This window comes from Mus musculus, chromosome 4 (genome assembly GCF_000001635.26).
Source record: "Mus musculus strain C57BL/6J chromosome 4, GRCm38.p6 C57BL/6J".
Taxonomy (NCBI): Eukaryota; Metazoa; Chordata; class Mammalia; order Rodentia; family Muridae; genus Mus; species Mus musculus.
The window spans coordinates 19,818,727-19,842,668 of NC_000070.6; the positions used below are offsets into that span (position 1 = coordinate 19,818,727).

Here is a 23,942-nt window from a genome sequence, read left to right on the forward strand (position 1 = left end):
ACATTTCAAAGCATCCACAAACCTATAGGCAGAAACATTCACAGAGTACAATTTTGTGAATGTAAACTTCTCTCAATGGCAATGGATTCAAAGAAGGAAATCCGTCTTAAGAGAGAACTTGGATATTTCTGGGGGACAAACTTTTTAATTATTAATATAATTGGTGCAGGAATATTTGTGTCCCCCAAGGGAGTGCTCCAGCACTCTTCCATGAATGTTGGAGTCTCCTTGTGTGTTTGGGCTGTCTGTGCAGTGCTGACCTTGACCAGTGCTCTCTGCTCTGCAGAGATCGGGATAACCTTCCCATACAGTGGGGCTCACTATTATTTTTTAAAGCGATGCTTCGGCCCTCTCGTGGCATTCCTGAGGCTTTGGACTAGCTTGTTTCTCGGCCCAGGCTTAATTGCTAGCCAAGCTCTGCTACTGGCTGAGTATGGCGTTCAGCCTTTTTATCCCAGCTGCTCTGCCCCGATTCTACCAAGAAAATGTCTGGCCCTGGCGATGCTGTGGATTGTGGGAATTCTGAATTCTCGTGGTGTAAAAGAGCTGTCATGGCTTCAGACAGTGAGCTCAGTGCTGAAGGTGGGCATACTCGGTGTCATTTCCCTCAGCGGCCTGTTCTTGCTGGTGAGAGGGAAGAAGGAGAATGTACAAAGGCTTCAGAATGCGTTTGATGCCGAGTTCCCAGAGGTCTCTCAGTTAATAGAAGCTATTTTCCAAGGATACTTTGCGTTTTCTGGCGGGGGATGCTTTACATGTATAGCAGGTAATTATCAATCTGGGGGGGAAAACATGCCTGATATGTTGCCTGTGTGAAGTGAGCATCTTTCATTATGTATCGACTATCATCTTACATAAACTACTTAGTGTTCTACTTTGAGTTCCTAAATCACCTACTTTTAATTTTTCATCCCGTTCAATCCATTCCAAACATCTATGAGAACAAACAAACAAACAAACAAACAAACAAAACCCTTCTCTTTTCATCTTCTTTTCCTGGAACCAGAAATATGAGACATCCTGATTTAATGCAGTTTTCTTTCTGTTAATGTATTAATGCTCAGGTGATGCAAAAATCCCCTCCTGTGAAACCTGTGGATCTAGGAATGACATAAAAGCAGACTGTATTGGTGTTTCGAGAGGCTGTGATACACGTTGGCTCTTCACTATTTTCATTTATTTATTTTTGGAATCGTGGCTTTTTATTATGAACATTTCTTCTTTCATGGATAAATGTATTGCTAAAGGCTCATAGAAAATTACAATTGGGAAGTGGGGTGGGGCCATCGATCAGTAGTAGAGCGTTTACCTAGCATGTCTGAGGCCCTAGATTTGATTCCTAGAACAAGAAAAAAAAAAAAAAAGTTTTGCATTACTGCCTGTACCAATGGTCGCCTGAGAGAGAGGATTCCTTTTCCTCACCCCTCAGCCTGGCCCTCCTGAGCTCCTGCAGCTTCGAGACCTCTTGCTTACCACAGCAGTGCAGAGCTGCTGGAGTTTCTGGGGCAGTGCTTCCTTGTTTGCTCAGAACCTTAGAGCAGAGTCTTAGGGGCGGGGCTTTGCTTTGTATCTGCACTAGGTTTTTTAGGGTTTTGAACACAAGGGAATCATAGCTGTCTTGATAGCTCTCAGGTAAGACTTAATACCCCCCTTTCAATAACATGTGACTTCTGTCCTTAAACTCTAAACTTACCTTTTTTTTTTTTTTTTTTTTTTAACCCTTCTTACCTCCAGGGTCTCTTCACATTCATTTCTGTTAGTTTCCCTCAACTTACAAGTTCTTTGTTACCTCTCCTTTTTTATGTTAAAGATGAACGGAATTGCCTCTTTTCTTTTTAAATTTATTTATTTTATGTATATGAGTGTTCTATCTTCATGTACACTGTAGTGCCAGAAGAAGGCATCAGAACTCACTAGATAGGTTGTGAGCACCATGTGGTTGCTGGGGATTGAACTAATGACTTCTAGAAGAGCAGTCGGTGCTCTTAACTGCTGAGCCATCTCTCCAGCCAGGAATTGACTCTTGAATAAACCTCCCTTTAGTTTCATGGAATCTCTCAGCTTCCTAATTATAGCAAGTATTTTCTCCTCCCTACACTAGGTCTTTTAATCTCTAAAATGGTTATCATAATTTAAGATCAGTATACTTTTTTTGTCTTAAAAACAAATAATTGTATATGGTATTTAATACTCACTATAAAGAAATAATGCAATCACTATGTAATTTCAGTAAAAGAAAAGATCAGTTTTCATTGTTCCTATCTTCAAATGACCAGGAATTTAAATAGACTAAAACATTTCCACTCAGAGAGAAACAGAACCAGAAACACAGAGAGCACATGTAAGGCACTACAGGGAATCATGGGAGACCATAAAACTGCTTTCATTTGATGGCTAATGGCCTTGGTGATGGAGGGGAAGGGATGTTAAAGCAGGTGTACAGAGGAAGAGCATAGGGTTGAGGTGACTGAATGGATAGTGGGCACTTTTCTGCAGTAGGTAGAAAAGTAGATTCTGCAGTAAGAAAGCAGACAGCATAAAGAATCATAAAGATAAGTACTCATGTGCTCCCCGAAGAGGGGGATCCACCAGGCTAACGGTTTCAGCAGTGCAGGGGTCTGAGAAGAGAGCAGAAGGGTCTGTCTTGGTTAAGTGAGATTTTAGTGATGAGCTTTGTGGTTAAAAGTTAGTTTACACTGGGCCAAAAGCTGAGGAATAAAGAAAAAAAGGCTGGGATAATTTGTGACTTGAAGTGAGTCTTTATGAGTGTGTATGTGTGTATGTGTGTATATGTGTATATGTGTGTGTGTGTGTGTGTGTGTGTATGTGTGTATGCGTGTGTGTATGTGTGTGTGTATGTGTGGTTATATGTTTGTGTATGTATGTGTGTGTATGTGTGTGTGTGTATGTGTGTGTGTATGTGTGTATGCGTGTGTGTGTATGTGTGTATATGTGTGTATGTGTGTGTGTATGTGTGTGTATGTGTGTGTATGTGTGTGTGTGTGTGTGTGTGTGTGTGTGTGTGCAGCATGTGCATGAACACGTGTGTGCACAGACCTCAGAAGAGAGGTACTTTGAAGTAATTATATCTTGTTCTGGTGCTGGAGATGCTTCGTTTTTGTGTCATTATTTCTGGTTAAGAAAGATCTATAACATTTAATAATCTGTAAACTAATGTAGAACTCCTCTCAAGTTGCTGATGGTATACAAAAGACTGAGGATATTTCAATATATCCTGTCCCTATACTCCATGAAACCAGGTGTCATGTATTACACCTATAATACCATCACTCAGGAGGGACGAGATGGAGATCAGGAATTCAAGGCCAGTTTGTCTACATAGTGGGTTCGAGACACTGTTCTCAAAAGCAAAATCAAATCAAAAACCATTTACTTCTTCCCTAGAAAGTTAGTAGTTAGGAGTTGTCATTCTCTTAATTTGTACTGTGGTAGTTAACTTACTAAATAAGTTTTAAGATTTCTAAATAGCACTTCTACTTACAAAATGTCATTTTATGGCACCTGATAAATAGTGTCAGAATAATTTGACTTTCAAGATCAAGACCCAAGGATATACACTGCCTCTCTACGTGTTATTATAAACTGTTATAATAGCCTCTTATTATATGAGCTGCTTATAAATTAAATTATAATCTTTGTCACCTTGCTACAAACCAAATATATAACAAGTATAAATAAAAGGCCAAGAAGAAAATGTTGTTAATTTAAAAAGTTGCCCTCTTGCTTGTTTCAAGGTTTTAACTAATAACCATAGCTATTAAAATAGCCTGTGTAGGTTGGGCACATGAGTATGCTGGGGATCAAATTTTGTCTTTGTACATGATAGGCAAGCATTCTACCACTGAGATATACCTAACCCAACAACAACTACTTTAAAAGGTTTTAAAGGCACTGGGATTAGAATTTTATTGTGTTATCTTTTCTTCCTTTGGTGGTTTGAAAGAGAATAGTCCCCATAGGCTGATGTACTTGAATGCTCAGTCACAGGCAGCAAAACTGTTTGAAAGGATAAGTAGGATTAGGAGGTATTGTCTTGTTGGAGGACGTGTGTCACTAGGTAGGCTTTGAGGTTTCAAAAACCTATGCCAAGCCCAGTATCTCTCTTTGTCTCTGTCTCTGTCTCTCTCTTGCCTTGATGATAATTGACAAACCCTCTGAAACTGTAACCCATCCCCCAGTTAAATGCTTTCCTTTATAAGATCCACCATGACCATGGTATCACTTTAAAACGATACAACAGTGACCAAGACACTTCTGACACAGACTAAGCAATATGAGCCTCACAGCAGTAAGTGGTGGTGAGAATTAACATTAGATCTGCTAATTCTGTATTCCTTTTATGCTTCATCTGTTCATATCAGTTCCAGGATAGACAAGCACTTGATTAGTGAGCTATATTTCCAAGCTTGATCCTTTTTAATAAAAGGATGGTTTAATGGCTTCAAACAAAAAAAATCATTAAAACACCACCAACAAACCAACACCAACAAAGAGAGGGAAACTAACTCCTTTCAGGACTTGCCTCAAGAACATATTGATGAGATGATCTTGCTAGCCAGGGAGTCTCCTCTCTCACTTTCTCAGAGGTAATGGTTTTACAGAATTGAAGGAGAAGCAGTAGCCAAGTTGTCAGCTAGGAAGGAAAGAATGTTTCACATAAAAGAAGAGGGACTTTAGCAAGAAGAGGCTTGATGTGATTTTTTTTCTTTTGGCCAGGTCACCAGTTGGACAGAAGTAATAAAAAGGCTCATCAACCTGTACTTGACCTGTCTCCACAGCTCTTGTTTTTGCTCACAGTCACTTAACATATTCATGATTGTCACTTTCATCTATGTGATTGCCTAATGTGGAGCTTCTCTTCTTGACATTAAATCTCATGAAGTTTCTGTTTAACATTCTATTCCTACGATTTGGACACATTGCCTACTTCCTACTCAAGGAGTGTGGAGATTGGGGAAGGCTGCAAATGGTACAGGCACCTTAATTCCAACTCTGGTGTCTGAAGAAATGCATCAGTGTGCAGTAGTGGTTTGCCTCTGAGTATGCATGGGTGTCATGGAAGAATGAACGGAAAGAAGGTCGTCTGATGTTTGACACATGTGCAATTTTAAAAATAAGTTACAGAATTTATTTCTAATTTTTCTCAAGTCTGATGTTGCTGTTTTATGTGTTATAGGGGAGCTGAAGAAACCCAGTAAAACAATTCCTAGATGCATCTTTACAGGACTGCCTCTGGTAACTGTCGTGTACTTACTGGCTAATATTTCCTACCTGACAGTTCTGACACCCCAGGAAATGCTCTCTTCAGGTTGGTATACATAAAGAGCAAGATGGTAAATAAAGTACAGTTCTTCTGGTATGGCTGTGTCACATTGCCAGTCAGAGTGGCTGTGCATTGTTCATTGTTATAGAGAGTTCAATTCATGATGTTTTAATAACAGGGTGGTGAGATTCATTTCAAGCACAGTACTTTCTGATTATGTGGAAAAGTTATGGAGTGATGCAGATTCAAAATACTAGTTATTGTTTGCATGTTCCCAGGCAGAGTGATACTACATAATCAGTAACTATGTCTTTTAATACCTGCAAACGCTTGATTGTCTGTAGTCTAAGTGACACAGAGTGGCAAGTTTGAAATGAGGGACATTAACAGATGAATAATCAAACACTAATGGCTAGTTGATGGCTATAATCAATATTAATTTAATGCATAAATAGATACTTATCTTAAATAGCTATAAATATTGTGCTGACAAATGGCTCTAAATATATTGAAATTTTGATTCAAACCACAACTGAAGAATAAAATTTAAAGAATATGCTAGGGATATTTCTAGTGTCTTAAGACACTTATATTTCCTACCTGATGGTTCTGACACCCAGGAAAGTTCTCTCTTCAGGTTTATATATGCAGATAACAAGACAGAAATAAAATACAGTCCTTTCAGTACAGTTGTGCCACACTGCCAGTCAGGATGGCTGTGCACTGTTCGTTATTATGTAGACTCAGCTCACAGTGTTCTAGTAACAGGCTGGAGAGAATGTGCCTGTGATCTAGAGCATGCTAGAGGCTTGGAAAGCTGAGGCTGGAGGAAATCTAGGTTAGGGAGACCCTTTTTAGAAAAGAAAAGAAGAGAGAGAGAGAGAGAGAGAGAGAGAGAGAGAGAGAGAGAGAGAGAGACAGAGAGAGAGACAGAGAGACAAAGAGACAGAGAGAGAGAAACTCTCAAAGAGAGATGAATAGTCTCTTAAAGATGAATAGCAGATTCGAGAAGTAAAAGGAAATTTGAAATAAAGAAATGAAAAAGAAGGGAAACTGGAAGATTAGCTGTTTCCCAGCACCACACCTCAAGTCGTCACCTCCTGAGACAAACCTGTCACTCAGTAACTTTGGACTAAGCAGTATTGGGAAACTCTTCTTGTTTTGGTGAGTATTTGAGGATTGGAGTTAAGTTTCTTTACTGACCCAGAACCATACATATCTATAAGGGATCATATGGTAACTCATTATAGTATATAGAGTGTGCAATGGTAAAATCAGGGTGTTCCAGATTCCCAACTCCTTAGCCATTTCTTTGCTTGGGGAGATTTCAAACCTCAGGGTAGGTTTAATATAAAAGCCCCATGGAATTTCCTCCACTGCAATATGACTACGCCATAGAATGCTGCCAAGTGGTATGCCCCAGTAGAGTTGGTTCACTATGGGTCTAGGTATAATTGGCATGAGAGATGAAATAGAAGCAAGTTTCTGTGGAAACAAAGCAGATGCAGCCCTAGGCAGATAGACTGACTCATGAACTTCCCCAGCTGTGTCAGGGTTACTTATAACAGTAGGTCTCAACCTTCCTAATGCTGTGATCCTACCACACAGTTCTTCATGTTGAAGTGACCCCAACATAAAATCATTTCTGTTGCTACTTCATAATTGTAATTTTGCTGTTATGAACTATAATGTAAATATCTGATATTCAAGATATTTGATATATGAACCCTATGAAAAGATTTTTGTTAGGGTTTTCAATTGTTGCAATGAAACACTATAATCAAAGACGAAGTTTGGGAGGAAAGGGTTTATTCAGAGTTCCCTTCCACATTGCTGTTCATCAGTGAAGGAAACCAGAACAGGTACTCAAATGGGGCAGGAACCCGGAGGCAAGAGCTGCAGAGGTCGTGGAGGAGTGCTGCTTAATGGCTTGCTCCTCATTGCTTGCCTGCCCTTCCTTCTTATAGAACTCAGGATCATCAGCCCAGCAATGGCACTGCTTACAATAGGCTGGGCCCTCCCCTTATGACCACTAGTGATAAAATGGATCTCATGGAGATATTTTCTTAACTGAAGTTCCTTCCTCCATGATGACTCTAACTTGTGTTTAGATGATACACAAAGTCAGCCAGTACAGGGTCGTTTGGCCCCTAAAGGGGTTGTGACCCACAGATTGAGAGCTAATGATTTATAATGTCACCTAAGGATGTGGCCAGGGCCACTGGCCAGTAAGCACTGAGGATATGATTCACTGAATTTGGCACTCTTTGTGACTATGTGACTATAGGAAGTGCTCTGGCTATATTGGCTACTAGAGAACTGTAAAATCTTCTCTGGAATGGCATAGAAATTGCAATAATTTTATAGGTAGCCCAGTAGTTTGGACTTGTGTAGAACTCAGGAAGCTTTTAACTGTTATTTGTAATTTGTGTTTTTACATTTTTTATATGTTATTTTATTTATTTACATTCCAAATGTTATTCCCCTTCTTGGTTTCCCCTCCAAAACCCCCTTCTCTTACCCTCCTGCTTCCATGAGGGTGCTCTCCCATCCACCCACCCACTTCTGCCTCACCATCTTAGCATTCCTCTTACTCTGGGGCATCACGACTTTGCAGGTCCAAGGGTCTCCCCTCCCATTGATGCCAGATAAGGCCATCCTCTGCTACGTATGCAGCTGGAGCCATGGGTCCCTCCATGCATATTCTTTGGTTGGTGGTTTAGTTACTGGGAGCTCTGGAGTGTCTGGTTGGTTGATATTGTTGTTTTTCCTATGGGGTTGTAAACCCCTTCAGCTCCTTCAGTCCTTTCCTTAGCTCCTCCATTGGGGTCTCTGTGCTCAGTCCGATGGTTGACTGCAAGCATCCACATCTGTATCAGTAATCTGATTTTTTTCAAGTCACTACCTTTTTCATGCTTATGAACTTCAGACTTGATTTTTAAAATCTGAATTATTACTTTAAAATTTTAATACATATACTTTTACTGCATTAGAATTTCAAGCTGAGAAAACAATCAGAACAATGTATAAAAATGTACATTTAGGGAAGGCTATCATATCGTCGTTTATAGTAGCACAAAATTAAAGATCACCAAAATATTCAAAAAGTTTGAAATGAATAGCTCATGTAAGACTATATAATATAGACTATCCTAGGTTTTTGTTTAAATACTTAAATTGCACTTATTTCTTTATTTTATGTGTGTGCATGTGTGCTCTGTTGTACATATGAAGGTCAAAGGACAACTTGCTGGAGTTGTTTCTCTTCTTCTACCATGTGAGAATGGAACTCAGGTGTTGAGGTGTGGCAGCAACATCTTTACCTATAGAGCTCTCTCACTGACCCCATGAGGGCTTTTAGAAGTTCATATTGTTGATGGACACTTAAGATGGCAATGGTTATGCTGTGTTAACAACAGAATGAAAAGGTTCTACATTTTCATGCAAATAAAAAGGAGCTAGTGAACAATTTTAATTTGCTTTATGAAGTGTGTGATTTATATAACTAAAGATATGGTTATAAACAAAAGAGGTAAACTATTAGGAGTTACGAACTTGAGGGTTGAAGGTGTGCTTTCAATCAAGCATATAGAAATATTTCAAAGGAGTATGGAATTTTCAGAATGCAGTGTAAATTAATGTTATGTTTTTTTGAGGGACATTGAAATCTATGATGATAGTAGTTTCTACAGTTTATACAGAATAGAGCACAGTCAAGTCACATGTATGCTGTTTCATCTGTAGTTGTAAGATCTCTGTAACATTTCCATACTTACTGTCTCTTAAGGAAAAAAATGTTTTTTTAAAAGAAAAATCTTCCTTTAAGATTTTTATTTACTTTTATTTCATGTCCATTGGTGTTTTTCCTGCATGTATGTCTGCATAAGGCTGTTGAGTGAACAGGAAGTGGAGTTACAGACAGTTGTGAGATGTCATGTGGGGGCTGGAAACTGAACCTGGGTTATCTGGAAGAGCAGCCAGAGCTCTTAACCACTGAGTAGCCTCTCCAGCCTGAAAAAAGTTCCTCATCTGGGTGTGGAGATGCATGCCTTTAATTCCATCTCTTTAGAGGGAGAGGCAGCTGAAGTCCTGTGACTTGGAGGGAGGTATAGCAAAATCCCTGACAGCCAGGGCTACATAGAGAGACCTTGTCAAAACAAAACAAAACAAAACAAAACAAAACAAAACAAAACAAAACAAAAAACACCCAACCAAACAACTATCAATTTTTTTCTTTATTGTGAAAGTTCTATATATGAGGACATAAGAGTGTTTCTTCAGAATTTGGAGTGTGGAAATAGTGTGGAAGATTTTTGGCTGTAGCATCTTCAGTCTGAAGACCAATCCAGAAGCCCTGCTGACAAGAGTACTCACAACCTGTTCTAGAGGTTCCTGAACCACACTTAAAATATGGGATACTAACATAGGGCAAAGATAATCTAAATGGTTAAGAAGTGATGTGGAAACAGATATTAAGAAAGTTTCCTTGTTCAGACCGCCTACAGGAAGTTTATCTCAAATACCTAGCTGCATTAAGAAATTTGAACTGTGAGTGGAAATTTTAGAATGAGTTACTCACAAATTGATACAATCATTTTTGGATGGACTTTGTAGAGTTTCTCTTATTTAAGAAATACACATTTATGGGCCAGTGACATGGCTCAGTGGGTCAAGCACTTGCTGTGAAACACTGGTGACCTGAGCTAGATTATTGGAACCAACAGTGGAAGAAGAGAGCTGACTCAAACTCAAAGTTGTCTTCTTCTTTTCTTCTTCTTCTTCTTCTTCTTCTTCTTCTTCTTCTTCTTCTTCTTCTTCTTCTTCTTCCTTCTCCTTCTCCTTCTCCTTCTCCTTCTCCTTCTCCTTCTCCTTCTCCTTCTCCTTCTCCTTCTCCTTCTCCTTCTCCTTCTCCTTCTCCTTCTCCTTCTCCTTTTCTCCTTCTCCTTCTCCTTCTCCTTTTCTCCTTCTCCTTCTCCTTCTCCTTCTCCTTTTCTCCTTCTCCTTCTCCTTCTCCTTCTCCTTCTCCTTTTCTCCTTCTCCTTCTCCTTCTCCTTCTCCTTCTCCTTCTCTTCTCCTTCTCCTTCTCCTTCTCTTCTCCTTCTTCTCCTTCTCCTCCTCCTCCTCCTCCTCCTCCTCCTCTTCCTCCTCCTCCTTCTTCTCCTCCTTCTCCTTCTTCTTTTCTCTCTCTCTGTATGTGAGTTTTCTATACACATAGTAGTAAAAAAATAATAATTAGAAAAATTGTATACTCACAAGTCCCACGTCTAAGAATGTACTCTGAATGGAATTCTATAACTAATAAGAATTGAAGGCACAGGAGCCTGGCATGGCTGATCTACCTACGTAGATCTGTGCCATCCAGAGCTACATGATGAGAATCTATTTCAAAGTAAATAAAATATAATATATTAAAAAGAATTGTCATGTGAAATTTTTGACAACTTAAAATAATTTCTTGTTATGGTCAATAGTCAGGTATATCATGCATTAAATTATTTCACATTCTGTTTTTGCATGTTTTTTATTAAAGTACATTTTTCTTTTGGGGCCTAGAATCTTGCTATATAGCCCAGGCTGGTTTGAAACATCTTTTGAGCCTTCATTTTTCAGAGACATTGCTATGAGACTCCGGTTTAAAGCATATTTTCCATGAATAAAAAACTCAAAAGAGTCCATAAATCTATCAATACAGAATAAATGGATAATTTATGGTTATATAACAGAGTACTGAAAAGTACCTAAAAATAATTATATGGCTGTATGTGTACCAATATGACCAAGATACAAAGGAAGTGAACAAGAGCAAATGTAAACATTCAGTCACATGAGAACCTCCACACTCATATATGTGCACACACACACAACTCAAGCATAAAACCCTCATAGGCTATAATATAATATAATATAATATAATATAATATATAATTATAGAGAAATGCAGGAAAAGGAAACAGCCAGATGTTAACAGCATTTACATCTGGAACACATGAATAAGAAATTAGTGAGGACAGGGACTTTTTTACTTTATAGGCTTCACTATTGTTCATTTTACTACATTTTAATATATATTGTCCATATATACATATATGAGTTAAAAATTAGACTAAAACTTGTAAGATAGTGCTAAAGATCATATAGGAATATGATCTTTAAGTTTTATTAAAATATTTTTACTTTTTGAGACCCAGTGTGGGCAGAGCTACAGGAAGTCTTCCTCTGGTTTTAAGGAAACAGGGTTGTAGAATGTTCACTGAGAAATTGAAGATTTCCTGTGCAGGATGGGAAGGAAGTATTTCCAAACACATCTGAAAGGATGTAGTGTTTTGAGGTCTGGGTGTCCAACAGTAAGACCTTATTTGGAATGAGTAAGAACTGAAACAGTATATTTTTAAGTAACACACAATAGTGTAAGATAACACTCAGGAGCAAGTAATGTGGCAGGTAGGAGTATTAAAGTGGGTTAATAGCTGAACATGGCAGTGCGTACCTATAATTCCAATATTTAGAAACTGAGACAAGACAATTGTACATTTGTAGCCAGCTTGGGAAACATGAAGGATACTGTTTCTAAAGTAGCAAACTAACACTAGTTAAGAAGTAAGGTTGTTCCACCAATAGGGTTGCAGATCCCTTCAGCTCCTTGGGTACTTTCTCTAGCTCCTCCATTGGGGGCCCTGTGTTCCATCCAATAGATGACTGTGAGCATCCGCTTCTGTGTTTGCCAGGCACCTGCATAGCCTCACAATACCCCCAGAGCTTGTGTCCCTAGCTGCATATACAGCAGAAGATGGCCTAATTGGCCATCACCGGGAAAAGAGGCCCCTTGGTCTTGCAAACTTTATATGCCTCAGTACAGGAGAACACCAGGGCCAAGAAGTGGGAGTGGGTGGGTAGGAAAGTGGGGGGGGGTCTGGGGGACTTTTGGGATAGCATTTGAAATGTACCATGAGAAAATACCTAATAAAAATTGAACACTATAAAGATAAACACAAATAAAAGTAAATTAAACATTTGCAAAAAAAAATTCAGGTGACAGCAGATGCTGGCAAGGATGTAGAGAAAGAGAAACACTCCTCCATTGCTGGTGGGATTGCAAGCCTGTACAACCACTCTGGAAATCAGTCTGACAGTTCCTCAGAAAATTGTACATAGTACTACCTGAAGATCTAGCAATACCTCTCCTGGGCATATACCCAGAAGATGTTCCAACTGGTAATAGAGACACATGCTCCACAAAAAAAAAAAAAAAAAAAAAAAAAAAGAAGAAGAAGTAAGATTGTGGGGGGCATGATGGTATATAACTTTAATCCCAGCACATAGGAGACATTGGCAGGCACAACTTTCAGTTTGATGCAGGCACATCTTTCAGTTTGAGGCCAGCCTGGTCTACATAGTCATTTCAGGGAGAGCCAGGGACAGACAAAGAAATCCTGTCTCATCAAAAAATTGAGATTTTAAGGACAGGATCCAGTGATAATATTTTCATTTGGTTACATTCAAAAAGTCTTATTGTTTATTTATTTTTAATATTTTATTAGGTATTTTCCTCATTTACATTTCCAAAGCTATCCCAAAAGTCTCCCATACCCTCCCCCACACTCCCCTACCCACCCACTCCCACTTTTTGGCTCTGGCATTCCCCTGTACTGGGGCATATAAAGTTTGCATGTCCAATGGGCCTCTCTTTCCAGTGATGGCCGACTAGGCCATCTTTTGATACATATGCAACTAGAGTCAAGAGCTCCGGGGTACTGGTTCGTTCATAATGTTGTTCCACCTATAGGGTTGCAGATCCCTTTAGCTCCTTGGGTACTTTCTCTAGCTCCTCCATTGGGGGCCCAATAGCTGACTGTGATCATCCACTTATGTGTTTGCTAAGCCCTGGCATAGTCTCACAAGAGACAGCTATATCAGGGACTTTTCGCAAAATCTTGCTAGTATATGCAATGGTGTCAGCGTTTGAGGCTGATTATGGGATGGATCCATGGGTATGGCAGTCTCTAGATGGTCCATCTTTTTGTCTCAGCTCCAAACTTTGTCTCTGTAACTCCTTCCATGGGTGCTTTGATCCCAGTTCTAAGAAGGGACAAAGTGTCCACACTTTGGTCTTCATTCTTCGTGAGTTTCATGTGTTTTGCAAATCGTAACTTATATCTTGGGTATTCTAAGTTTCTGGGCTAATATCCACTTATCATTGAGTACATATCATTTGAGTTCTTTTGTGATTGGGTTACCTCACTCAGGATAATGTCCTCCAGGTCCAATCATTTGCCTAGGAATTTCATAAATTCATTCTTTTTAATAGCTGAGTAGTTCTCCATTGTGTAAATGTCCCACATTTTTTGTATCCATTCCTCTGTTGAGGGGCATCTGGGTTCTTTCCAGCTTCTGGCTATTATAAATAAGGCTGCTATGAACATAGTGGAGCATGTGTCTTTCTTACTAGTTGGAACATCTTCTGGATATATGCCCAGGAGAGGTATTGTGGGGTCCTCCGGTAGTACTATGTCCACATTTCTGAGGAACCGCCAGACTGATTTCCAGAGTGGTTGTACAAGCTTACAATCCCACCAACAATGGAGGAGTGTTCCTCTTTCTCTACATCCTTGCCAGCATCTGCTGTCACCTGAATTTTTGATCTTAGCTATTCTGACTGGTGTGAGATGGAATCTCAGGGTTGTTTTGATTTGCATTTCCCTGATGATTAAGGATGCTGAACATTTTTTCAGGTGTTTCTCAGCCATTCGGTTTTCCTCAGGTGAGAATTCTTTGTTTAGCTCTGAGCCCCATTTTTAATGGGGTTATTTGATTTTCTGGAGTCCACCTTCTTGAGTTCTTTATATATTTTGGATATTAGCCCCCTATCTGATTTAGGATAGGTAAAGATCTTTCTCAATTTGTTGGTGACATTTTTGTCTTATATACGGTGTCTTTTGCCTTACAGAAGCTTTGCAGTTTCATGAGGTCCCATTTGTCAATTCTCGATATTACAGCAGAAGCCATTGCTGTTCTATTCAGGAATTTTTCTCCTGTGCCCATTTCTTTGAAACTTTTCCCAACTTTCAATCCTCTATAAGTTTCAGTGTCTTTGATTTTATGTGGAGCCTCTTGATCCACTTAGATTTGACCTTAGTACAAGGAGATAGGAATGGATCAATTCGCATTCTTCTACAAGATAACCACCAGTTGTGCCAGCACAATTTGTTAAAAATACTTTTTTCCACTGGATGGTTTTAGCTCCCTTGTCGAGGATCAAGTGACCATTAGGTGTGTGGGTTCATTTCTGGGTCTTCAATTCTATTCCACTGGTCTACTTGTCTGTCACTGTACCAGTACCATGCAATTGCTCTGTAGTAAAGCTTTAGGTCAGACATGGTGATTCAATCAGAGGTTCTTTTATTCTTGAGAAGAGTTTTTGATATCCTAGGGTTTTTGTTATTTCAGATGAATTTGCAGATTTCCCTTTGTAATTTGTTGAAGAATTGAGTTGGAATTTTAATGGGGATTGCATTGAGTCTGTAGATTGCTTTTGGCAAGATAGCCATTTTTACAATGTTGATCCTGCCAATCCATGAGCATGGGAGATCTTTCCATCTCTTGAGTTCTTCTTTAATTTCTTTCTTCAGATACTTGAAGTTCTTATCATACAGATCTTTCCCTTTCTTAGTTAGAGTCACGCCAAGGTATTTTATATTATTTGTGATTATTGAGAAGGGTGTTATTTCCCTAATTTCCTTCTCAGCCTGTTTATTCTTTGTGTAGAGAAAGGCCATTGACTTGTTTGAGTTAATTCTATATCCAGCTACTTCACTGAAGCTGTTTATCAGGTTTAGGAGTTCTCTGGTGGAATTTTTAAGATCACTTATATATACTATCATATCATCTGCAAAAAGTGATATTTTGACTTCTTCCTTTCTAATTTGTATCCCCTTGATCTTCTTTTGTTGTCCAATTGCTCTGGCCAGGACTTCAAGTACAATATTGAATAGGTAGGGCGAAAGTGGACAGCCTTGTCTAGTCCCTGATTTTAGTGGGATTGCTTCCAGCTTTTCACCATTTACTTTGATGTTGGCCACTGGTTTGCTGTAGATTGCTTTTATCATGTTTAGTATGGGACTTGAATTCCTGATCTTTCCAAGACTTTTATCATGAATGGATGTTGGATTTTGTCAAATCCTTTCTCCGCATCTAACAAGATGATAATGTGAATTTTGTCCTTGAGTTTGTTTATATAGTGGATTACGTTGATGGATTTCCCTTTATTAAACCATCCCTGCATCCCTGAAATGAAACCTACTTAGTCAGGATGGATGATTGTTTTGATGTGTTCTTGGATTCTCGGCTAGCGAGAATTTTATTGAGTATTTTTGCATCCTGTTTTTCTTTAAGGACTTCTACCTGTTTGGTTGTGTTTTCCTGTTTTTCTTTAAGGACTTGTAACTCTTTAGCAATGTTCTCCTGTTTTTCTTTAATGAGTTATTAAAGTCCTTCTTCATGTCCTCTACCATTGCCGCAGACCCTCTGGGCCCCTTTGTCTGTGTGGAATGGGTCTCTAGTCGCAGGTGGGCAAAGTGTCGGATGAGTTGACAGACAGATGTACACAGGAGAGGTTGTGTTGGATCTGAATGTATGTTGTCAAATTGAGCATCAGACTTTTAATGCAGAAGACAATAAGGAAGTTGGGTGACATACCCGCAAGGTACAAATGAGGTAACCGGATTCTTACATAAAACAGAGGAATGCAAACACAAAAGGTCTAACGGGAACCACCTGGGATAGAATTTATTGTTAACAACTGGGATCAACAAGGGCTCCACCTAAGATTCACTAATCTTAGAAGCCAGGGTCAAGGGCTTCGCACCCTTGCCATAGTTCCTATTTTATTCTATTGTATAGTCCACCTTCCCCTTAGGCCATTGTAAATGCGTGTGTATGGGTGTAACTCCGCTATAGTTCTAAGTATCTATTCTGGTTTCTCCTTTGGTCTGAAACTTCCTTCTTCCTTAGTGATGGTAAATTCCTGTGTAAGGGATTGACTTAGCTTTTATTCAAAGTGAATAGTGTAGTATCAGAGGCTATTTTGAATGTCAGTGAATAGCAACATTTTTACTGAATTTCAAGCCCATGGTCTTGCTCAAGGACGTTCTAGGACTATTGGAACACTGGTGGAAGGCTTTAGCTATGTCAGAATTCAATCTTAAAAGGCACTTATAATAGGATAATACTAAGAGAGAGCATGTGGATCCATACACTAGACTAACTCGGGAATGGAATATTAATGTATGGGTTAGAGAGAACGCTAGACTCCAGGAGGGAGTTTCTGTGAAACTCTTTTGCCTCATTGAGTAGCTTCCAAGCCTCAGCCTGTTACACTGACTGGACCAGAGAGCATGGCATACCATCATCATGAGTTATGCTTTTAAATCCGGGTCTAGCTTTTTGGGTGTGTTGGGGTGCCCAGGACTGGGCGAGGTGGGAGTGCTGGGTTCTGATGATGGTGAGTGGTCTTGGTTTCTGTTAGTAAGATTCTTATGCTTGCCTTTCACCATCTGGTAATCTCTGAAGTTAGTTGTCATAGTTGTCTCTGGTTAGAGATTGTTCATCTCGGGATTCTGTTAGCCTCTATCAGCAGACCTTGGAGACTAGATCTCTCCTCTGAGTTTCAGTGGTCAGAGCACTCTCTGTAGGCAAGCTCTTCTCTTACAGGGAAGGTGCACAGATATCTGGCATTCGGACCTCCCTCCTGGCAGAAGATGAAGGCCTGAAACAGGACCTGTCCCAGAAGCTGTGTTGCTTCAGCCTGTCACAGAAGCTGTTAGCTTCTGTAGTCCAATCTCTCACCTGCACAGACTAGTCTTGGAGGGATCCGGGAACCAAGATGGCTCCCCCAGGTGCTCTGGCAAAGCCCTCCTGGGCAGGGAGGAACCTCTCCTATGTCAGAGAAGATGCCCAGATGTCTTTAGCCCAAAATGGGATCTGCCTTAGAAGCTGTCCTCTAGGGACCTTGGGGGTTTTCGCTGACTCTGCACCCAGGTGACCTATTGCTGGTGCTGACTGGAAGGGACTTGTGACCCTGGTCAGGCCGGGTTTCCTGCTTTCTTAATGCTGTCTCAGGTCCCGCGTGATTGGATTGGAACAGAGGTTGTGTTCCACTCACTGGTGGTCCTGAGATCATGTGGAGAGTCCTCTAGGGGACCTTGGGGGTGACCTCAACGCCCAAGGTCACCTCATGCTGGCGCCGACCAGAAGGGACCCCCTTACTGCTTTTAATATCCTGTCTTTATTTAGTGCATTTGTTGTTCTGATTATTATGTGTCGGAAGGAATTTCTTTTCTGGTCCAGTCTAGTTGGAGTTCTGTAGGATTCTTGTAAGTTGATGGGCATCTCTTTCTTTAGGTTAGGGAAATTTCCTTTTATAATTTTGTTGAAGGTATTTGCTGGTTCTTTAAGTTGAAATCTTCATTCTCATCTACTAATATTATCTGTAGGTTTGGTCTTCTCGTTGTGTCCTGTATTTCCTGGATGTTTTGAGTTAGGATCTTTTTGCATTTTGCATTTTCTTTGATTGTTGTGTCCTTGTTCTCTATAGAATCTTCTGCATCTGAGATTCTCTCTTCCATCTCTTGTATTCTGTTGTTGATGCTTGCATCTATGTTTCCTGATTTCTTTCCTAGGGCTTCTATCTCTAGAGTTGTCTCCCTTTGGGTTTTCTTTATTGTTTCTACTTCCATTTTTAGAACTTGGTTGGTCTTGTTTAATTCCATCACCTGTTTGGTTGTGTTTCCTGTCATTCTTTAAGAGATTTTTGTAAGGGCTTCCACCTGTTTTGCAGTGTTCTCGTGTATTTATTTAAGTGAGTTATTAATGCCCTTCTTAAAATCGTCTACCACCATCATGAGATATGATTTTAAATCCGAGTCTTGCTTTTCGGGTGTGTTGGGGTATCCAGGACTCACTGAGGTTGGAGTGCTGTGTTCTGATGATGGTGAGCGGTCTTGGTCTCTGTTAGTAAGATTCTTACATTTGCCTTTTACCATCTGGTAATCTCTGGCGTTAGTTGTTATAGCTGTCTCTGCCTGGAGCTTGTTCCCCCTGTGATTCTGTTAGCCTCTGTCAGCACTCCTGGGTGTCCAACTCTCTCCTGAGTCTCAGTGGTCATAGTACTCTCTGTAGGCCACCTCTCCTCTGATGGGAGAGGAGCACAGATGTCTGGAGCTCAGATCTGCTTCCTGGCTGAAGATGATGGCCCGAAACTGGGCCTGCCCCAGAAGCTATGTTGCTTCTGCACTCCACAGGCTCTCCTGCCATCACATATTTTCATAGCTCCAATTGGACTAAAAAGAATTTCCATGAGTACTGAGTAATGATTATTTTTGTCTATTGCTGAGCTGTTTTGTTTTGTTTTGTTTTGTTTTATTTTGTTTTGTTTTTCGAGACCAGGCTGGCCTCAAACTCAGAAATCTGCCTGCCTCTGCCTCCCAAGTGATGGGATATTGCTGAGTTCTTTAAGCAATATGTTTTCTTTATTCTTTGAAATTTCCATACATGTATGCAATGTATTTTGATCATCTTCACTCCCTCATTTCTGTCTTTCAAATCCCCTTTGGGGTCCATCTATTAGTAGTTTTTGTACTGACTATAATATTGGTGTAATGTTCCTAAGATCTTTTTTTTAATATTGGCCTTCAAACAGAAATATCAATTTCAGAATATGCTGTAATGCTTTCTCTAATGTAAGGTTTCTAAATTTCAATACACCAACATTTTGGAAGACTTTGTTTTGGAGTGGTCAGTATTGAACCCAGAGCCTCACATAGGATAAAAAAAGCATGTTGCTGTAGGCTTTGATTTTTTTCAAAAAATCCTTTAATAAGGGTTCTTAAATACTTCAACCTCCCTTCTAGCCTACCTAAGAGAGGTAGGTGAAGTGAAAGATTAATAGGAAATGGGGATGTGGACCTATTTAGAACTAGTACTTTGGGGCAATTCCAAATGTTGTTGTTAGGATATCAGCAGTCTAGTCCAAAACATCAAACATGAATCAGTAGCAGTAGCTTGATCCAGAAGAAACTGAGAGGCTCCACTGAATCATCAATAATCCACAAATGCTGCAAGAAGCAGCCAGAATACCACATGCTACATTTCTCTCTACAAGTCATGACAAGTGGAGGTCAGTGAAGACCAGAGAAGCATTGTAAGGTGAACCAATGCAAGATCCTCTCACTGTCTGTGGTGTTATATTTATGTTCTTTCTAAACATCATGCCCCCTCTCAAGTGTCTGCTCCAGCAAAATATCATATGCCTTCTCACAAGACAGCTTCCAGAAAAAACATGTGGTGACATGTCTATTCTCACCAAAACATCCTCTCCCATGTCTGGTTCAGCAAAATATCCTTTCACAATAAAAACATCACATGACACAACTAAGTCTCCAAAGAAACCAGAAAGTTCCACTTCACATCACCATTGCACTATATCCCAAGTCCTAGACCACATAGTTCTTTGAAACTGTCCTGAGCATCACAAGATGTTTATTGGTATCTCTGGCTCTGGCCCACTAGGATGTCAACAGCAAATGCCTACACCTCCAGTTATGGAAAGTTAAACAATTCTCCAGACATTTTAACATGACCTCTGAAGAACAAAGCCACTTGCAGCTGAGATCCTATAGCTTAGAAAAGTCTTTAGCATCACAAATATTTTTGATCTCTGTGTAATTTATGCTCATTTCATACATTTTACATTGTGCTATGGCTTTCGTAAGTCTCAGACTCTGTCACCAGTGCTGTGTTTTGCTTTTTCTGTCACTGGCTAAGTGTGTCAGCATTCTCTCTGCTAGTTGTCATTCATAAGCATACTTTCATTTGCCTCGACACAACTAATGCATTTCTCAACTAATTATTGAAAACTCATTAATACAGTGTCTGTCTGTGAGTAAATTACTGACGTTATAGACAAGACATAAGGGGTCTTTGCCTTCAAAAAGTTCCTGATCTTTCTAGAAAGACATAAACTCAACTATTCATGGTGTAGTATGGTGAACAAAAATACTGTTGAAGTGTGAAAAAGGAAATAACAAAGTTCTCTCTCTAGTTTTTATTTTTTATTTTTTAGATTTTGTGTTTTGTCTGTGAAATATTTGTGTAAAGGTTTATCATTAGATTCTCTTTCTTAACATAAATCTTTTTGTGTATTTTTTTTTCTCTGCAGATGCTGTTGCTCTTACATGGACAGACAGGGTCATTCCCCAATTCACATGGACTGTTCCTTTTGCTATTTCTGCTTCACTGTTTATCAACCTTGTGATTAATGTACTTGAGACATCAAGAGTGTTATATATTGCAAGTGAGAATGGCCAGCTGCCTTTGTTGTTTTGTGCCCTGAATGTCCATTCCTCTCCCTTTATAGCTGTGCTACTAATTATCAGTATGGCATCCATTTTAATTGTCTTAACAAACCTAATTGATCTGATAAACTATCTCTATTTTGTTGTTTCCATTTGGACTGCCTTATCAATAATAGGAATCTTGAAACTGAGGTACCAAGAGCCCAATCTACACAGACCATATAAGGTAAAGGTGGGCTGGGAAAATTTGCTTCTAGCATTTAGCCATCACTAAACTCTTGGATATTGGTGAACACACTGTGCTGTGACTATATTGCAAGTACCTCGCCATAGTCTCTTCTCTTGGTACAGAAATAAATGAGGCCTGGCCTCCATGCTTAGGCAGATTATCATCTCTCTGGACATTCACTGAATATCAAGTTACAGTAACATCCAGAGGATGATCAGAGAACCTCCAGGTGTATTCAGTTTATGGTTGATGTCCATTCTCTCCTCAGAAGTACCTCCTGGAGTGTTCTCTCCTCCTACTCTCATATCTATATCTTTTAAAATCTGTTGCTTCATTGCTGTTTTATGACTCACAATTATATCACTGATTGGGTACAATTGAGAGGAAGTTATGAATTGTTGATAGAATTTAAAAACATCAGGAAATACACGGTAGTCATTAAGAGTTTGGACTCAGGCTTATATCACTGATTAGGTACAATTGAAAGGAAGTTATGAATTGTTGATAGAGTTCCAATACATTAAGAAATGCAAGGTAATTAAGACTTTGAGCTTATATCTAGTTCCTACCTTCTTTTTTAAGCTTCCTCTTATTTCACTGTTGACATATCATTCATATCTTCAATGGACATAGTCAGTACTTGCCCCCTAAGAATCTTGGCTGGATTATAGAAGCAAAGGAATGCAAAAATTCAGTGTATAACATTAACAGCTATTATTGTACTATTATTTGACTTACATTTGATTTTTAAAAGGTAAGGCCAACCTTATGTACAAATGGTTAAAATTTTTTGTTGTTGTTTTTGGCCTGATCTCATGAATACTCAAATCCTTTGTTCAATTATTTGATAAAAATACTGATCGGCAAGATAGTGAGTTTTGTTTCTTACAGGCCTATAAACAATTAAGAGGAGACTGTTATTTAGGACTCAAATAAGTTACCCACTCATTAAAAAGTTTAATAATTTCAACCACTATATCATACCATTAGAGTATAGTTCATGTCTTCATGTTTATATCTCAAAATTGGTTGTCTAGAGCTAGGTGGTTTATGGCTATAATTCAAGTTAATTTAGAGACATTGGAAGGCTGAGGCTTGAAAATTATGATTTCAAAGATGACCTGGGCTACTTTGTGAAACCCTCGAGGGAAAAAAAAATCAAGAGTAATGTTGTAATATTAAGTGTGGGATGTTTATATTTCTAGCACAATCCTGGTACCAAGAATTAATCTTTAATATTTTGTCAAAACAAAAAATAATTTCAGACAAGGAATTTTCTGCCTTAATATATTCCTTTTTTAGTATGTGAAACTATAATCCGAATATTTAACTGTTGATATTAACTTGATTACCAAAGTAGTTTTTCTCTTAACTTGATCAGTGATTTGAAATATTGCCTATGGAAGATTACCCGGACCCCCACCCCCACCCCAGTGGGCCTAGACACTCCTTTTGAATAAGGTCATTCCACTGAGGCCTGCAGGTGTTCATACTAATCAGCATATGCTGAGGACCATCTCTACTCATGCAGAGTCCAAGCTTCTGATGCCCCCTCAATCAGCACCTTCTCTGAGAAATCTCCAGAATTTTCTTTCACTGTGACATCATGAGTCCTAAGACCATTGATCTAACTCAAAAGCTGACGTAGTCTGCTCTCTATCATCAGCTTCCCATTACTTTTACTTATGGGAATATTCAGCCACCACCTATGGATTTTCACATCTAACTACTTTCTCCAATTTTGTCTTTTCAGGTGTTTTTACCGTTCACATTCATAGCGTTGGGCATCACCCTGAGCTTGGTTTTGATCCCGCTTGTCAAGTCTCCAAAGTTGCATTATATCTATGTGTTCCTCTTCCTTCTCAGTGGGCTGGTGTTTTACGTGCCATTGATACACTTTAAAGTGAAGTTCGTTTGGTTTCAGAAGTTGACTTGCTATCTGCAGTTACTGTTTAATATTTGCATCCCTGATGTGTCTGATGACCACATACATGAAGAAAGTTGAGGAAGAATAGCCTTTGTAGCCATACTGTGTTCCAGATAAAGGTTAAGTGTAAGCTAAAATAGTAATGATGGCAATGCTATAAACTGAAATGGTATATAGAAAAGTACCCAGGAAATTCCTAGTTTTTAAAATATCAAAGGAAATGGCTGGGTAGATGACTGTGCTGTTAAGGGCACCAGATGTCCTTCCAGGGGACTGAAGTTCAATTCACAGGCCCCACTTAGAAGTTCATAACTATCTGTAATTCTAGTCACAGAGGATCCAATATCCTCTACTGGATTCTACCAGCACTGCATGCATCTGGAGTAGAGACATACATGTAGGCACCCATGCACATTTACAAGAAGAAAGAAAGAGAGAAAGAAAGAAAGAAAGAAAGAAAGAAAGAAAGAAAGAAAGAAAGGGAGAGGGAGAGAGGAAGGAAGGAAGGAAATAAGGAAAGAAGGAAGGAGGAAAGAAAGACAGTAAAGAAAGTATTTCACATAACTAAACTGTTTTTATTAAAAATAAAATTTCTAGCTTGTATAGCTTCATGTAGTAAGAATATCTTTCTCATTCTTCTGTTTATCTCATCGATTTTCTACTGAATGTATTCTTATAATAAAAGTTACTGATGGAAATTAAAAATTCTCTCAATAGTTTTTCTCTTTTAGTAGCATAAAGAAAACAAAAACAAACAAAAAACCCCCAAAACACAGGGGTAACAAAAGAAAAAACCCTAATCTGTATTTTCCTTGTTGTTTTTTGTTTATTTTGGAGAGAGGCTCTCACTCTACCCAAGCCAGCTTCGGCTCAGTGTACCTCTTGCCCTGCCTCCTTAGCACTGGATTTAGAGACGAGTCTGTTTCAGTTCCTGCCTTAGCTCCCCAATGAGGTGCTTTAACCTGTTACTTAGAATAAATCCCTTTCTTCTTCTAGTTGATTTTGGCCAGTGCTTTATCACAGCAACAGAGAAAACTAGTACAGATTAGTACACATACACATTTACCAACTTTTCACCTTTAACCCAAGCTATGTTAACCAGGAAAAGTGGTCAAGTCAAGTGTTCTTAGGGACTTCGTTAGTTACCTTTCCTGT

The 23,942-nt window shown here is 39.2% G+C and overlaps 1 protein-coding gene across 1 annotated transcript; it reads left to right on the plus strand.

Moving 5' to 3' along the window:
- Positions 1-23,487, plus strand: Slc7a13 (solute carrier family 7, (cationic amino acid transporter, y+ system) member 13). The gene is made up of 4 exons (NM_028746.3): positions 1-766; positions 5,198-5,329; positions 20,496-20,857; positions 22,614-23,487. Exons 1-4 carry the CDS (start codon positions 76-78, stop codon positions 22,863-22,865), a joined length of 1,437 nt encoding a protein of 478 aa, NP_083022.1. The 5' UTR covers positions 1-75; the 3' UTR covers positions 22,866-23,487.
- The last annotated feature ends 455 nt before the right edge of the window (positions 23,488-23,942 follow it).